This window comes from Tupaia chinensis, unplaced genomic scaffold, assembly GCF_000334495.1.
Source record: "Tupaia chinensis unplaced genomic scaffold, TupChi_1.0 Scaffold144171_2, whole genome shotgun sequence".
Classification (NCBI taxonomy): Eukaryota; Metazoa; Chordata; class Mammalia; order Scandentia; family Tupaiidae; genus Tupaia; species Tupaia belangeri.
Window position 1 is genome coordinate 335,231 of NW_006204028.1, and position 17,853 is coordinate 353,083.

A 17,853-nucleotide genomic window follows, 5' to 3' on the forward strand; every position below is an offset into this window, starting at 1 on the left:
CCAGGCGCGTGTGCGTGCGTGCCCAAGATCCCGAGAGAAGAATGGAGGAGAAGGGATTGCAGCATGGCCATCTCTCCTGGGGGATGATTTCTCGCTTTCTATCTCTCTCTCTCTCTCTCTCTCTGTCTGGCGAGCGCATGCACCCTATAGCAAAAACCTCTCCAAAAAAAAATGTTTTATTTAACTTTATTATTTATTTTAATTTGACCAGAGAAGGACAGAGAGAGAGAAAGTGGGAAAGCAAGCCGCGAGATCTAGGACTCGAACCATGGTCAGCCATGTGGGAGTCCAGCGCCCTTAACCACTGCACCACCTGCCGGCCCCAATTAATTCTTTAAAAAAAGAGAAAGAGATAGTTAAATGGTATGGCTTATTACACACATACCCTATGGGCATAGTCTGTATGTTCTTTCTAGTACCACTGTAATATATGCAGTCCTTCATTGCCCAGGCTGTCATTATGTGTCCCATAGTGAGATCGTGGAAGAGGGTGAAGTTGCCAGAAATTAATTCTGAGCCTGCTTTGGAAGCTGTTGCAGCCAGTGGGTTCTTCTGTATCTCTTTGCTCCACAAGGTATTTCCTCATGACTGCTACCCAGCCAGCCATTCTTCTAGAGTTATAAAGTACTATTATCTGCAGAGCCACAAAAGCTCAGCATTAGCTAGGACAAGAATATTTCAGTCAATGCTGCCAACATGAAGGTGAAAAAAGATACATTTTTCTTTTTTTTAAAGGTTTGGTTTTGTTAACATACTACTTGTGAATCAGAGTTTAGAACCATTACATTACCACCCTACTAGTCTTGAAACTAGACCCTTAGGAAGCTTTTGTGGGTTTGTTGGTTTTTTGTTTTTTTTGTTTTTTTTGTTTTTTTTGTTTTTTTTGTTTTTTTTGTTTTTTTTGTTTTTTTTGTTTTTTTTGTTTTTTTTGTTTTTTTTGTTTTTTTTGTTTTTTTTGTTTTTTTTGTTTTTTTTGTTTTTTTTGTTTTTTTTGTTTTTTTTGTTTTTTTTGTTTTTTTTGTTTTTTTTGTTTTTTTTGTTTTTTTTGTTTTTTTTGTTTTTTTTGTTTTTTTTGTTTTTTTTGTTTTTTTTGTTTTTTTTGTTTTTTTTGTTTTTTTTGTTTTTTTTGTTTTTTTTGTTTTTTTTGTTTTTTTTGTTTTTTTTGTTTTTTTTTTTTTTTGAGATGTTTTTGCTATAGGGCACGTGCGCTTTCCAGAGAGACAGAAGCAAAAATCTCTCCCCAGGGAGGATGGCCACACCACAGTCCCTTCTCTGTTCTTTTCTCGGAATCTAGGGCATGCACACATATGCGTCTGGCGTGAGTTTTAAGCCATCAGGTCCAAGACTCGAACCATGGTCAGCTATGTGGGATTCCAGCAACATAACCATTATGCCTTCTGCTGGTCCTAAAAACACATTTTTCAAGGGTGTGCTATTTACCAAGCACTGCCAAGTTTATTTACATGCAGTTTCTGGTTTAATCCTTGTGCTGATGTTGTAAGGTAAATACTGCTATCCCCATTTTTAAGTAAAGTAATAGTGGCTTCGAGGTTAATTAACTTTCATAAGGGTGCACAGGTCAGTATAGGACCCAGGATTTGCACTGAAACCCAAGTTCTGTTTACTGTTTCAAAGTGGTTTTTTGTGTCTCTCTGTGTGTGTTTTGTTTTGTTTGTTTATAGATTGCCAAAGGAATGTGTGTTCATGAGAGAAAGAAACGGAGAAAGCACCCCCGCAGTGGTGTGGTCACACCACAGTCTTTTCTCCATTTCTCTGTCTCACCAGGATTTTGGATATGTACACACATTTCAAGCCTCTAGTGCCAGGATTCAAACTACGGTCAGCCGTGCGGGACTCAGCTCCTGTGCACAGTGCTTAACTGCTACACTATGGGGCCAGCCCACCAAAGTTCCTTCTTGAGTTATTCATGAACACTGGGAAAAGGTCCTGTTATGCTCAAAGAAAATAATTCCATTTCAGTGATTAAAAAGCCTAATTCTGGGACCAGCAGTTAGTGTAGTGACTGTGTTACTGAACTCTCATGTAGCCGATCGCTGTTAAGAGTCCCATACCCGGTGACTTAAACTCACGCTGAGCGTGTGTGCATGCGTGCCCAAGATTCCAAGAGGAGAATGGAGGAAAGGGGATTGCGGCATGGGCATCTCCACTAGGGGGTGTTTTCTTGCTTTCTATCTCTATGTCTCTTTCTGTCTCTCTGTCAAGCACACGCACCCTATAGCAAAAAGAGTCTCCAAAAAAAAAGCCTAATTTTTTTTTAAGAGATATTTGCCTTAGGGCATGTGTATGAGAGAGAAACAGTAGAAGGGAAAGTGAGAAATCACCCCCCAGGGAGGATGGCCATGCCACAGTCCCTTCAGCTCTATTCTCCTCCTGGGATCTTGGGTACGCACACACATGTGCCCTGTGTGATTTTTAAACCACCAGGTCCAGGATTCGAACCATAGTTGGTCTCATGAGAGTCCAGTGACATAACCACTACACTATTTGCTGGTCCCAGACACTGCGCAACTTTTAAAATCTTGGAATTGGATTGGACCTCATCACCTTCATTTCCTGTTCCCCACTGTTTTTGTTTTTCTTTTTTTTTTTAAGCATTTTTTAAATAACATTTTATTTAATATTACTCATTATCTTTTTTTGAGGTTGACCAGAGAAATAGAAGTGAGAAAGCAAGCTACCAGGTCTGGGACTTGAACTGTGGGAGTCCAGCTGCCTTAATCACCACACCACCTGCTGGCCCCAGCCCCACTGTTTTCATATGCTACTTGCCTTTTCTCAAAGCAGTAGTCCCAGATCCAGCTTTGCAAAGATAATGTGTCATTGAAAAGAATAGAATGTAATGTTAAAACTGAGCTACTGGAGCCCCCAGGTGGTGTGGTGGTTAAGGGGCTGAACTCCCTGCATTTTGAGTCCCAGACTTGGCAGCTTGCTTTTTTGCTTTCCCTCTCTTTCTCTCTCTAGTGAATGTATGTGCCCTATATCAAATTTAAAAATAATAGTAATAATAAATAAAATTAAATAATTCTAAAAAGAACAAAACAAAACTCAACTGTCAGACTGGCCCCATAGCCTAGTGGTTAAGGGGGCCATATCCCCTCACGTGGCCAACCAAAGTCTGAGTCCTAGCCCCAGCAACTTGAAAAACATGCTGGGTGGGTGGGTATGTACATGCACGTGCACACATGTGTGTCTAAAACCCTGATGGGATGAGAAAAGGCTTGCTGTGTGACAGTCATTGAAGCTGCTTCTCTCTCTGTGTCTCCATCTCTGGTGAGCATGTGTGTCTCCATCTCTGGTGAGCACGTGTGCCCTTTGTGAAGTTAAAAAGGGAGGAGTCACTGTTAACTACCTACTTCCAAGCTAGTAGTTCACATAGAATTTGACAGGTGTGGATTAGTGTGGTTCTCCTTAGAAGTTAGACTCTCTCACCATTCCGCAGATTTCACTGGGAACCATGTTTGAAGGCTGAAGATATATTTCTCTTTATTGGTCGTCATGTGTTTTGTTTTTTTTACCAAAGGCCAGGTCTTGATGGCAGGAGTTATAAGAAAGAAGACCATTCTCCCTTCCGTTCACACCCACTCATACCTGTTAGCTTTCTAGGCAAAGTTCTAGTTCTTCTGAAAATTCTAGTTTTACTTGTGATAGACTTATTATAGTTGGTTCAGTAACAGTAGAACTATAGACTGGTCCAGTCCAAGAAGCATCCTTTACTTGTTGAGGCATAAATGTTTTACACACAGACTCCCAAAGTCATTTTTATACCTTTCTGTCCCACCATTGTTCTTTTTAATTTTTATTTTTATTTTAAGAATTATCTATTGGGGGAACCAGCAGTTAGTGTAATGGCTGGGTTGCTGGGCTCCCATGTAGTCGACTGCAGTTCTAGTCCCAGACCCGGTGACTTAAACTCACACCGGGCATGTATGCATGTGTGCCAAAGATCCCGAGAGGAGAATGGAGGAGAAGGGATTGCGGCGTGGCCATCCCCCCTGGGGAGTGAGTTCTTGCTTTCTGTCTCTCTATCTGTTTCTGTTTCTCTGGCGAGTGCACACACCCTATAGCAAAAACTTCTCCTCCCAAAAAAAAGAATTATTTATTGGGACCAACAGTTGGCGTAATGGTTATGTCGCTGGACTCCCAGGTAGCTGACCACAGTTCGAGTCCCAGACCCGGTGGCTTACACTCACACCGGGCACATGTGTATGTGTGCCCAAGATCCCGAAGAGAAGGGATTGTGGCGTGGCCATCCCCCCAGGGGGTGATTTCTTGGTTTCTGTCTCTTTGTCTTTCTGGCAAGCGTACATGCCCTATAGCAAAAACCTCTCAAAAAAAAAAAAATTATTTAATTCCATTCGTTATTATTTTTTTATTTGACCAGAGAAAGGGAAAGCAAGAAAGCAAGCTGCCAGGTCCGGGACTCGAACTGTGGTCTGCCATGTGGGAATCCAGTACCTTTAACCACCACGCCATTGTCCTTTTTTTGTTTTTTGTTTTGGAGAGGTTTTCGCTATAGGGCGCGTGCGCTCGCCAGAGAGAGACAAAGAGACAGAAAGCGAGAAATCACCCCCCAAGGGGATGGTCACGCCGCAATCCCTTCTCCTTCATTCTCCTCTCGGGATCTTGGGCATGCACGCACATGCGCCCGGCGTGAGTTTTAAGCCACCAGGTCCAGGACGTGAACCACAGTCAACTACGTGGGAGTCCAGCGACATAGCCATTATGCTAACTGCTGGTTCCCAACCCCATCATTGTTCTTGTGTTTAGTTAGTTTCCTCTTAGTCTTTACCTGATAGCCCTTTCAATTCAGATTTAGGAAAGTTTGATGGATCAAGTTTGCTGATCATAGGTCAAATGACTTAAAACAGAGGGTGGATGTTGGTGTTCTTATATGTATACACACATGCACACACACACATATACATATACACACATACATTCATGCATATATACAGACATAAATATATGTACACACAAACACATTTGCACATAGGCTGAATGGTCTCAAAATGAAGACTTAGCATTTAGCGCAATGGCTATGTCGCTGGACTCCCACGTAGTCGACCGCGGTTCCAGTCCCGGACCCGGTGGCTTAAACTCACGCCGGGCGTGTGTGCGTGCGTGCCCAAGATCCCAAGAGGAGAATGGAGGAGAAGGAATTGCGGCGTGGCCATCCCCCATGGGGGGTGATTTCTCGCTTTCTATCTCTCTATCTCTGTCTGGCTGGCGAACGCACGCGCCTTATAGCAAAAAACCTCTCAAAAAAAAAAAAATGAAGACTTAGTGGAACCAGCGGTTAGCGTAATGGCTGTCACTGGACTCCCACATAGTTGACCGCAGTTTGCGTCCCAGACTCAGTGGCTTAAACTCATGCCGGGTGCATGTGCATGTGTGCTCAAGATCCCGAGAGGAGAGTGGAGGAGAAGGGATTGCGGCATGGCCATACCCCCTGGGGGGGTGATTTCTCGCTTTCTATCTCTTTGTCTCTGTCTGGCGAGCACACGCGCCCTATAGCAAAAACATCTCAAAAAAAAAAAAAATGAAGACCTAGTTACTCTTCATGGATCTGCCATACAATGGGAAAAATATCTTCTTAGATCACAATTTGAGTTCTCTACCTTCTGTGACTCCTGAAGTCTCTTTCCATCAGCTTTGCTCCTACTTGCCTGTAATTTGTACTTGATTACTATGACATCTTCTGTCACATTTCAGGAGAGACATCCAGGAGACAGCAAAAACTACAATGAATGTATCCGGCATGAGACCATCAGAGTTGCAGTCTGTGACATGATGGAAGGAAAGTGTCCCTGCCCTGAACCCCTGCGGTATGTGTCAAGAGGGCCTACTTGGTATTTATTTGTTTGGGAGATTGAGGTAGCTCACACCTTCCAGGTGTAAGCCATTGTTGAACACCACAGGGAGGTTGAGAAGAAGGGAAGATGTGGTGTGTGCTTATGAAGAACAAATGGATGAGGGTTACCCAAGAGTAATCAAGAGGGCATCTCTGTTCTTGGAGAGTGCCACGCCTGATGAGGTTAGTCTGTATCCTTCAGGATCTCCTAGTTTGATGAAGGCATGGATACACTGACTGTCCTACAGCCATAGGAAGTGTAGAGCACTTTGTAATAAACCATTTCTTAGTATACAAGTTTATTTTAAGTGCTGAAACTAAGTGTACCGAGTAAGAGTTACTTAAGCAGATTTTTTTTTTCAGAGAGGTTTTTGCTATAGGGCACATGTGCTCGCCAGACAGACGGAGAGAGACAGAGAGTCAGAAAGCGAGAAATCACCCCCCAGGGGGGATGGCCACACCGCAATCCCTTCTCCTCCGTTCTCCTCTCGGGATCTTGGGCACGCACGCACATGCGCCCAGCGTGAGTTTTAAGCCACCAGGTCCGGGACACGAACCGCGGTCAACTCCGTGGGAGTCCAGCAACATAGACATTACGCTAACTGCTGGTCCCAGCAGATTTCTAGGAGAAATGTGAATAAAGTTTGAGATCAGGGATGATCTATGGAAAGTAATTTGAGATTGAGCTAGTCCTGCATTAAAGTTGGGATTCAGATGATATGACAGTCACTCTCATTTTATAATTCCTAAAGTATATGAGAAATCAATCATGAGCAACAGGTGTTCCATTTTCCATTTAGAGATCTTTGTGGGAAACCTTGGGCTTGGGAAGCCTAGCTGTTTAATTTGAGATTAAGGTTAGATGGCAAGGGTATGACCTGTTCCCCCAGGTTGCTGCCTTATGTGTCACTGCTTGTTTTCCAGAGGGGTAATGGAGAAGTCCTTCCTGGAGTATTATGACTTCTATGAGGTAGCCTGCAAAGATCGCCTGCACCTCCAAGGCCAGACTATGCAGGTAATACAGCACTGCTGTTAATTGCAGAAGCCTGACAGCAGACCTTATAATATACCCCCTATTCTCCCACAAGGGTGACATCCACAACTCTCAAAGAATGTCATAGTTAAAAGGAATCTGTATCGTTTGAGGAACTGAAGCCCAGAGAGGAGACAGACATACCTAAAGGCATAAGGTGTTGGTTCTAAGTTCCTTGCGTAAAGTATTCATAAAATCTTCATCGTCCTGTTTTCTAGGCAGGAGCTCCTTCCTTTTTTGGTCAGTAGTCTTTTCAAGCCAAGAATATTCAGCCCTCTCAGAATCTCAGAGAGTATAAACATCATCTGTTCGAATTCTGTCCCTAGGCCTAAAGAGTTCTCATATAGAAAGGTAGTTTAGAGAAACTGGATGCACAGTGTCATATTGAAAGATTCCTATTCCAAAGATGCTAACCAGCTGTTCATTCTCTGCATTTACTGGAGAGACATGTTTTTGTTTCTAGTAAGAATACAGAATTCTGGCCTTAATTTTTTTAATAAGAATTATTTAACTTTATTTATTGTAATTTGACCAGAGGGACAGAGTGAGAGAGAGAGAAGGGGAAAGCAAGAAAGCAAGCCACCAGGTCCAGGACTTGAACTACTGTTAGCCATGTGGGAGTCCAGCACCTTTAACCACCACCCCACCTACCAGCCCTTCAGGCTTGTTTTTAAAAAGAGGTCCTTTGGACCAGCCGGTGGCCTGGATTTCATACCGTTGACTCTGTGATTCAAGCCCTGAACCAAAAGGTTAATTTTTGTTTTTGAGAAACACACTAGGCACATGTGCTCATGTGCCCAAAATCATGACAGGAGAAGGAATTGCAGAGTGACTATTCTCCCTAAGGCTTTTTTTTTTCTTTTTTCTTTTTCTGTCTCCTGTCTGATCATTTTTCTATAGGACTAGTACACGTGCCTACAAAATTTAAAAAAAAAAAAAAAAGAGTTCTTCCTGACCAAATTGTAAATAGACTCCCAGTATACATGACCTGGTTAGGGAGAAGATGAGAACCCTTCTGTTCTGGAGGGTTGGCTCTTACGTCTTCAGATCACTTACTGGGGGTCTTGCTTAGAACTGGACTGATTTGGGTAATAACAGATCTTTTAAGGCTCTCCAGCTCTTCCTGAGCTGTTTCTCCTACCACCAGCATCAGTAGCCTGAGGAGTATAGGTGTCTTCCTTCCTCCCTTCTGCTTATATTGGGTTGACAGAAAAGTCATGATGTAGTTTTGCATAGAAAAGCATGTCATGACTTTTTTGACAACCTATCAAATAGTAGCTTCTCTCTTTTTCCTTCAAGGACTTCCTGCCCACCCACCTCATTTAGGCTCAGAGGGCCAAGTAGGCTCAGTGTTACCTTATCTCTTAAGCCCTTTGATGATGTCTGCCCTGGTTTGTTGCCTGACAGGTATTCTCATTGCTGGTGTCCAGCAGCATTACTAATGTTCAGTCTCTGAAGGAAAAAAACTGATGAGGAACAAGAAGGGAAGGGCAGCATCTGGGAAGAGGCGGGTGGGGAAGTAGAGCCAAGGCTGAGAGAAGGAAGATGGGAGAATCGATAGCTCCAAGTAAGTGGAGCTAAACCTTCAGGGAGTATCACCCTCTTGAGGCCTGTATCACAGTGATTGTGACTGGCATCCTGCCCAGGAGGGTAATGTGTGGGCTGAGATGTGGAAGGGGTTTTCCCGAGAGAAGCAAACAGAATATGAAAAGGAAAAGTGTTACCCTTTTATGACTGCCAAGGAAAGAGGTCTCCGTTTGTTTGAACCTTCGTCATACTACTTGCTGCCAAAGTCCCTGTATAGCGTTTTAAATTTTTCATTACACCCTCCACTCTAACCACTTTTAGAATGCCAGGGGGCACATGTATACCCTCTTTCATGTGAGCATAAGATGGGGGTGGGTAGAGAAAACACTTCCCCGCAAGCAGGGCCTGGTCACACTGCAGTCCTTTGTCCTCTAATTCTCCATCCTGTCAGGCTCCAGGACATACATGCACGTGCCTGACGTGTTTTTCAAGCTCCTTGGGCCGAAACTCACACCCTGGCTGGCCAAGTGGGATCCAGCATTCACCATGCAGTCCTTAAGTGTTGCACTACAGAGCTAGTCCTCCACAGTAATTATTTCAGAGACTTTGAGGACAATAAGCCTTTATAACAATGGTTAGAGTTCTTTGATCTTGAATGACAAGATCTGAGATCATGGCTGGGTGGCCCTGGAGTGATGCTAGAAACTCGGACAGGAATTTAGTGATGGGTCCCTGGGGAAGAGTTCAGGTGCTTATCTGGAAGTCTGAACTTTTGAGTTCTCCACCTGCCTGTGACCTCAGAAAAAGCAAAATAGTGGGAGCTGCAAATGGTGTAATAGTCACATTGCTGGATCCCCATGTAGTCGACTGCAGTTCTAATCCTGGACCCGACAGCTTAAAACTTAGACCAGGTGCGTGCCCAAAATCCCGAGAGGAGAGTAGAGGAGAAGGGATTGTGGCACAGCCATACCTCTTGAGGGTTGGGGGGGGTTGATTTCTTGCTTTTTGTCTCTCTGGTGAGCACACACGCCCTATAGCAAAAATCTCTCTCAAATAAAAAAAAGAGAAAGAAAAACATCTAGCCAGCTCATGGCAACTGGATCCCACATAACCAGATGAATGGTTTGAGTCCCAGACCCAGTGGCTTCAGTAATGTGCTGAGTGTGTGTGCCCAAAAATCCCAAAAGGAGGGAGAAATTGAGAAGGGATTATCGTGTTAGCATGCCCTGGGGGGTGTGGGGTACTATCTCTCTTTCTCTTAGTCTCTGTCTGTCTGAAGATCACATGCATCCTCTGGCAAATTAAAAAGGAAAATTACCCTTTCTGAATATAGAAAACAAAGGACAGTTTTTCTTTCCTATGGTTTGTATGCAGTTAATTGAGAACACTGGTTCCTTTAGCGATTATAGTCTGATGTTAAGTTTCTCTTCCCTACCTATCCTATCTTTACCATGCCCCCTTCTGCATATCGGTTTGCCAACACACTTTAATGTTAGCCCAAGCTAGACCTATTGGCAAACATGCCATAATACTCCTAAATAAAGGTTATGTTGTCTGCTGTTGGGACCACTTGTGCTGTGCTATGTGCTCTTCTGTTTGCGTGGCTCTGAAGTTGAGCTTGCATTCCAAATGACAAAGCTGCCCTCTCTACGGTGAGCCACTGAGCTTGACTCTCCCATTTCTCCTTTCCCCACAGGACCCTTTTGGAGAGAAGCGGGGCCATTTTGACTACCAGTCCCTCTTGATGCGCCTGGGACTGATTCGGCAGAAAGTGCTGGAGAGGCTCCATAATGAGAATGCCGAAATGGACTCTGACAGCAGCTCTTCTGGGACAGAGACAGACCTGCACGGGAGCCTGAGGGTTTAGACCTTGTTTTCCTCACCCCTTCCCCCATTCAAGAGTCCCAGCAGAGTCCCTTCCCCCCACCCCAGGAATGGAGAGGCACCGTGTATCTCCCTCCAGACGTGACGTCATCCTGCAAGATGGCAAGAACCAAGCAAACTCGGCTCCTAGGGCATGGGAGTGGGGGGCTATTTGTGACCTGAACTCTTTGGCACTGGAGCATCTGGGGCTATGTTAATCCCCTGTCAGGCCAAGGCACCTTTACAAGAGCACCTAGGGCGAGGGCCTCTGGCAAAAACAAAACAACCAACACACCTCTCCACAGGGCCAGCTCCTTAGGGATAGGTGGAAGACAAATTGCAATTCCAAGAGGGAGTGAACCCGAGTGATTATCGGGCTATCTGGAAGGGAGCTTGGGTGGGAGCGTTGTTTGTGACACTTAAGCAGTCTGGGTGGGCTCTGTCTGCAGTCTTGAAGCAGGGCTTCCCAATGCCCTTTTCCTCTCTGCCTCCCCTTTGTTATTTCCCATGGGCCAGCATAATGTTTCCTAATTTATAGTCACTGTTCTAGACAGACCAAAGAGAAGGAACAGTGGTGGAGTCTAGGCTGCTGATCAGTAAGCTTTACCTAGCACCTGAGCACCTTTCTCCCCTGCCCCCATTTCCTCACCCTTTTCTAGATTTAAGACAAGGTAAATGTGACTTGGACTGAACCAAGGTCACGGTTAAAGCCTGCACAGGCACCATAAGAAGCTGAAAATACCATTTATTCCTGTAATCACTGATTCGAAAAGTTCCTGACACAGCTGTTGTGTGTATGGGATTAGAGCCACTGCATAAAAGAGTACAGATTTTCATAAGTACTAGTCACAATAAGGGTCTTTCAGGGGTGAGGTGCAAAGGCGAGACTGATGCTAGTCCTATTGTATTTTGTTAGGCTGCCCTCGTGTTTTCACCCCACCTGTAGTCCCCTTCTCATTTCAACCCCCAGGGATTTGTGGGGAGCAAGGGTAGCCAATGGCAGAAGGGGGTTGGGGCTGGGACTCTGGAGACTCCTCCCCTCTCCCCTCCCTCCCTCCCAGCTGCTCTTTGTCACTGGCTCTGATGAGTGTTTGCCTGGCTGTGTTGCTTCTCTATCTGTATTTAGCTGCAGTGATCCTTTAGCTGGTTGGCTCTGAAAAATGTGCTTTAGGTGCCCTTTAATGATGGGCATCAAGGGAATCCATCCTTCCCCTTTTTGATGTGTTCTCCCGTAATTCCAGATTCCTACTGTTATGGCTCCCAGTGGGGTATTGGTGTTCCATGAGACACAGGGCCTCAGTCAGTATCCAGCCATGCATAAGGGAGAGGATAACATACCTGCCCTGCCCGCTGCTATGAAGGTCTCTGCCTTGTGGATCATGAGACTCCCCTAGGGGGAGCTGGGGGGTGGGGGGAGGGGTGGGCACAAAGGAGAATGTCCTACTTGGGAGGGCAGGAAGTGAAGAAACTGGACAGGAAGTGGTGGGCTTGAGCAGAAGTGTATCTTAGATACCTGAATGCTGGGTCTCCACATGGAGACAACAAGGGACCCTGCTTCCAATTTCTCTCTTCCATTCCCAGAGCTAGTCCAGGGCTTGGAAGAATGCCCCTGATCTGTGGGTCCAGTGTTGTCTGTCATCCATTTAAGTGTTCCCACTTTCAAGTGACAATCCTCTCCTTAGCCCTGCCATGGGCAGAGCATGTCTGGCATAGCAGCCTGACTTTTACGCCCTAATCTTGAGTTGAGGAAATATATGCACACGAGTCAAAGAGATGTCTTTATATCTGTACATAAATGAAGTTTTTTTTTTTTTTTTTTGGTGCAATAAAGTTTGTTTTGGCAGAAGGAGGAAGCACTTGTAGGTGTGGGAGGAATGGGGCCATCTGGACAACCACCTCACCTAGACCTGTCAAAAATACTGAGTGAGTTGTTTGGCGGGGGTGGTCTCACAAAAATAGGGCTGTTGGTAATAGGCTTTCTAGTTAGGAATGAATATGAAGGCTGGTTTTGGCAGGCAACCAGAGGGAATTTGGGTCTTGGTAGCTTCCGGATACCTAGTTGGGAGCTATGAGTGAGTGAGTGTGATCTCCAAGGATAGGCAGAGGTGGGTTCGTATTGAAGGGAGGGTGTCTCGCTCGAGTATGGAACGGCCACTTGATTTTTGATTTTCTAGTACAGAACGAGCACTGCTTAGGTATTCAGTATTTAGACCGTGAAAACCAAGAGCCTGGAACTTCTGGCCTTTCCCCTTATCACTTTTGCTTTCCATGAGAGACTTGCTTTCTGGTGCAGAGGCTTTTCTTCTTGGCTGACCATGTGTGTAAGAAATACATGCTGTATGTCCTGCTGGCCTACACCGTGCAAAGCTTTGATACAGGAATATATGGACTTGGGTTAACAGACTGAGCTCTGGGCTGCTTAAGCTGGTGGTCAGATAAAGCGAGACTGACTCATCTGTGACGTTAAAGATACCTAAACTTTGAAAGCCGCTATGAGGATTACCTGAGGTGTATATATGAAAAACAGCACAGCATATGTGTTCAGTAAATGAGTCCCCGTCCAAGCACTGAGGCTCGCAGGACCTGGAGGGGAGTTCTCGTATTGAAGGGAGGGTGTCTCGAGTATGGAACGGCCACTTGATTTTTGATTTTCTAGTACAGAACGAGCACTGCTTAGGTATTCAGTATTTAGACCGTGAAAACCAAGAGCCTGGAACTTCTGGCCTTTCCCCTTATCACTTTTGCTTTCCATGAGAGACTTGCTTTCTGGTGCAGAGGCTTTTCTTCTTGGCTGACCATGTGTGTAAGAAATACATGCTGTATGTCCTGCTGGCCTACACCGTGCAAAGCTTTGATACAGGAATATATGGACTTGGGTTAACAGACTGAGCTCTGGGCTGCTTAAGCTGGTGGTCAGATAAAGCGAGACTGACTCATCTGTGACGTTAAAGATACCTAAACTTTGAAAGCCGCTATGAGGATTACCTGAGGTGTATATATGAAAAACAGCACAGCATATGTGTTCAGTAAATGAGTCCCCGTCCAAGCACTGAGGCTCGCAGGACCTGGAGGGGAGTTCAGGGAAAGCTAGTAAGGAATTTGAGGAACAGAAGATAGCATTCACTGTTGATTTCCCTCAAATTCCATTGCTTTTTCTTCCCATTCTATTACCACTGAACACTGACGTTCCTTCACACTCACAGCGGAGTCTCATAGCCTGCAGCCTCTACAAAGAAAGCTAGAGGAGACTGACTTATTTTCTGGTCCGTTAAGAGTCTGCTAGTCTGAGATCAAGCACGTTTACTAGATAGCAACCTGAATTACTAGAGGGTGAAGTTTATGTCTCATGGTTTCAAAGATTCTAGGCCAGCCAGCCAGCCAGGAGAGCCCTACACCTACACTCGGCCCAGCGTGCCCATGAACATGTAGGTGTCCTGTGCAAGGCATTTCAATGCACTTGCTAGTGTGCAAGGCATTTCAATGCACTTGCTATTGTCTGCTACTAGGTTATCCTTATGGGATAAATGAGGCTCTCTCCAATGAAGATGCAATGTGGAGACTTTTTTTAAAAATAAAGTATTGGGGGAAGAAAAGAAAAACTTAGAACTTTTTCTATTTTCTTTTTTATATAAACAAAACTGTCTGGGTTTATTCATCAGGAGGCCCTCCCTCTTCCCCCTGCCTACTGCTGTGTGCCCTTCCACACTGAGTCAGGGGAGGGCTTCTCTGGCCTCCTCAGCTGTGATCTCCTCAGAGTAGAGGTCAGTGAAGAGAGCTGGCAGCCAGTAGTGGGCCTCCCCTGGGGCCTGCAAGTCCAGCCAGGCCAGCCCTTCCTTCAGCAGGTGTTCCTGGAGGAAAAAGGAAGAGTCAGTTGAGAAAGAGGAGGTCTCAGACTGGAATAGTTAAGCAATCCCCAAATCTATTTTGGTTTCAGAGAGGTTTTCAAACTAAATATACATGAGTGCCTTGACACATTTGCACAACCAAACTGGAATGATGGCTTGGCCTTGTCCTTTGCCCGATGTGTGAAAAATGCTACCAAGTCATTTAATTTGTTCTGCTGGGGGAGAGAGGATAAAACCAAGTATACTGGGATGCAGCGTAAAGAATGTAGGGCTACAGAAATACCTGCTGTATGGCTCTGAGCAAACCGCTGCCTCGATTTTCCTAGAAGCAAAATAAGGATCTCTTCTTGCTACCTTTGAGTTAACTTCCTGGGTAACAGATGCAAAGGACTATATTCATGTTAGAATGGACTCAGTTCCTAGAGCAGGAAATAAACTCAATTGGGGAGGGGGGGGGAGACATATTTTTGGCAACTCCATTTTACAAGTGAAATGAAGTGTCCAGATGGCTACACTGCCAGGATGAGGACAAGGTACCAAGGCCAGAGCTACTAGGTTCTCATGCTGCTCCCTCTTCACGTCAGTCTCATCAGTACCATAAAATGTGTATGTATCAACTATACTGTATAATATGCAATATAGTGCTTAGTGTGTAATGAGTAATGTGTAAGTAAAGTAGTTACCATTTCCCTTCCCTCGATACTGTCACTTCCAGTACAGACTGTTAATGCCGACTGGCGACTCCAGGCTCGATGCACCCAGGAGACCCAGCAGATGTGGGTGGTTCCCCAGCAGCAGCACAGCCTGGTATTACCCGCATGCCAGAACAGAAGCCTGCCTTAGTGAGTTCTACCTTCCAGTGCCACCTCCAGGGAAATGCTGGGCTTACCTCTAGTGTGGCAGCTGTAGCCTTCCAGGCAAGAGGCTTTGCAGAGCAAGGCAGAAGGTCCCACCTGAGTGGAAGCTCCCCACCCACACCTCCCTCTGCAGCCCATCTTTTGGGGCCATTCCAGCCACATACCAGCACTTGCCGAGCTCGCTCAGTTTCCCATTTAAGACTAGCTTTGATTTCACTGACAGTCACGAAGCCGTTTTTCTGAAGGAAGGAGGAAGGGGGACTGAGTCAGTTAATGTGCCTTCCCTTAGAACCCAGCATCTGACCTGGAGCAGTAACTAAACCCAGGGAGGAAGACCTACCCTGGGGCCACACAGGAGAGCACAGAAAAAGGATATTCAGAGTTTCCAGCAAAGAGCAAAGTAAGTGACTTCAGGGTGTGGTGGGTACAATATTAAAAAGTGGGATCCCTGCTATAAAGACATTAAGTTAGGCTTCCACTCAAGAATCCTCGAGTATGACAAGGGAAACGCAAGAATAACTGAGATAGGAAGGAATGAGATCATCATAAACCGTTCATATAAAATATTGAAATACTCAGCCCTTGCCCTCCTCACCCTACCTGTCCACCAATACAGAAAAGCCCCTTCCTTCCTTAGTTTTTACATTGGAGAATTAAGAAAACTGAGGGAAACCAGCAGGTGGCGTGGTGGTTAAGGCGCTGGAATTCCCACATGGCCAATCATGGTTCGACTCCCAGACCTGGAGGCTCTTGCTCTCTGTTAAAATTAACGTTAAAAAAAAAAAAATCTGAACGTGTCATCCCTAAATACATGGTAGGGATTTGGGAGAACACGGTAATGTTTAAGGCATGCTGAGGAGTGGGGTACTGGCAAACAAGGTAAAAAATCCATTCTGAAGAATCTGTCAAGTAGTTTAAGACAATGGTCTGGCTGTGCTGAGAACAGATAGTGCCTGCGTGTCTGTCTGTGCAACTAGACTGGGAGCTCCTGGAGAGCAGGAACTGTTGATCACACCCATCTTTACATGCCCCACAGCTGGCCCAGTGCTTCGCACTGCAGCTGCTCAATAAACTGCTGAACAAGCACAGGTGCGAGTAGTTCATACGTAAGTCTCAGGAAAAGACCCGAGTAGATGGGACCAGCAGTTAGCATAATGGCTACGTCGCTGGACTCCCACATAGTCAACTGTGGTTCGAGTCCTGGCCCCGGTGGCTTAAACTCACGCCGGGTGCGCGTGCATGCATGCCCAAGATCCCGAGAGGAGAATGGAGGAGAAGGGATTGTGGCGTGGCCATCCCCCCTGGGGGGGGATTTCTCTGTGTCTCTCTTTCTGGCAAATGCACGCACCCTATAGCAAAAAAAAAAAAAAAAACAACAACAACAAAAAAGACCCGAGTAGCAGGGAGATGAGAATGCTCCAGACTCCCCAGCTGCCCCTTGCACATGCACCCCTGGGCAGGCACACCAGTACCTCTGCCAGCTGCAGCACCACAGTATGATCCATATTGAGCTCGGCCGGGACAGACTGAATGAGGTAAGTACCACCCACGGGGATGATGCCGAAGCCAGTGCCGAGTGCCTTTAGTTTCTTGATGGCTCTGATCAGGTCGTCTCTGAGGTGAAGAAGAGTGGCTTAAAGACCCCTGGCAGACCAAACCTGGCAACAAAGCAGTTTCAGCTCTGCCCTGGGCAGAACACCCTGATGGAAGGTTCAAAAAGCTGCACAAGGAGGCTAGCAGGTGGCATGGTGGTTAAGATTGACTACCACATGTCTAACCACAGTTCAAGTCCTGGACCTGGCAGCTTGCTTTCTCACTCTGCCCCTCTGTCTTGTCTCTCTCTCTCTGGTCAAATTTTTAAAAGAACTAATAATGACAGAAACCAGCAGATGGTGTAATGGTTACGCTGCTGGTCTCCCACATAGTTGGCCACAGTTCAAGTCCTGAACCCAGCAGCTTAAAACTTACACCAGGGGGCTGGCAGGTAGTGTGGTGGTTAAGGGCGCTGGACTCTCACATGGCTGACCACGGTTCGAGTCCTGGACCTGGCAGCTTGCTTTCTCACTTCCTCTCTCTCTCTCTGTCCCTCTCTGGTCAAATTAAAATAAGTAAATAAAATTAAATAAAAGAATACTTTGGAAAAAAACTCACACCAGGTGCATGTGAATGCATGCCCAAGATCCCAAGAGAAGAATGAAGAGATTGCAGCATGGCCACCCCCCTGGGGGGTGATTTCTTGCTTTCTGTCTCTCTGTCTCCCTGACAAATGTCAAACGAGACAACAGAGTGGTGTGAAGTGGTAAACTGGGAAATACTTATCCATGTAAAAAGGAGCAACCCAGGACCAGCCCCGTAGTCTGGTGGCTAGAGGAAGCTGGACTCCACATGCCAACTGTGGTTTGAATCCTGGACCCAGCAGCTTAAAAAAATACCGAGTGCATTTGGTGAGCCTCACCAAAACCTGGACAGGATGGAGAAATGGAGAAGGGACTGCAACAAGACTACACCCCACCAGGGGTGCTTTCTCTCTGTCTCTCTGGCAATTAAAATAATGGGGAGGGGGGAGCACCAGGGTGAGCAATGCACCTGACTACTGCCACTTGGAAATTCAAGCTCAGTGCTGTGCTGACAAAATTCACTGATTTTTCAGCTGACAACTAACTCAAAGGAAAAAAATCTATAAAACAATGTGTAGATCATATACTAAGCTCACTCTTTAGAATTTAAACCCTCTACCAAAGCCCGAAAATATATCACCTAACTAACTAGCCAAGGGAAGGAGACTTTTAGATGCATTGGCAAGTTTCTTTTGTCAACCTCTAGAATAAGAAATAAAAATCTGATTCAAATACACAT

General features: G+C 45.5%; 2 protein-coding genes across 4 annotated transcripts in view; one reads left to right on the top strand and one right to left on the bottom strand.

Moving 5' to 3' along the window:
- The window catches only part of UBE2Z (ubiquitin conjugating enzyme E2 Z), a gene marked incomplete at its 5' end in the record, with an annotated part of 17,284 nt that extends 5,336 nt beyond the window's left edge, over positions 1-11,948 (top strand). Inside the window, 3 exon segments of the mRNA XM_006166145.3 lie at positions 5,734-5,846; positions 6,797-6,887; positions 10,129-11,948. Of these exon segments, the coding sequence (XP_006166207.2) occupies positions 5,734-5,846; positions 6,797-6,887; positions 10,129-10,299 (375 nt within the window).
- A 138-nt stretch (positions 11,949-12,086) lies between these two features.
- SNF8 (SNF8 subunit of ESCRT-II) overlaps positions 12,087-17,853 on the bottom strand; it is a 31,017-nt gene continuing 25,250 nt past the window's right edge. Inside the window, exons 6-9 of one of the 3 annotated variants that reach the window (XM_006166146.3) lie at positions 16,470-16,611; positions 15,162-15,236; positions 13,361-14,143; positions 12,087-12,878 (exon numbers count right to left, since the gene is read on the bottom strand). In XM_006166146.3, the coding sequence (XP_006166208.1) occupies positions 14,006-14,143; positions 15,162-15,236; positions 16,470-16,611 (355 nt within the window). In that variant the 3' untranslated portion in view covers positions 12,087-12,878; positions 13,361-14,005. Of the gene's footprint in view, positions 12,879-13,360; positions 14,144-15,161; positions 15,237-16,469; positions 16,612-17,853 lie in introns of those variants that run through there. The other 2 variants (XM_027767338.1, XM_027767339.1) reach the window with 2 other exon arrangements.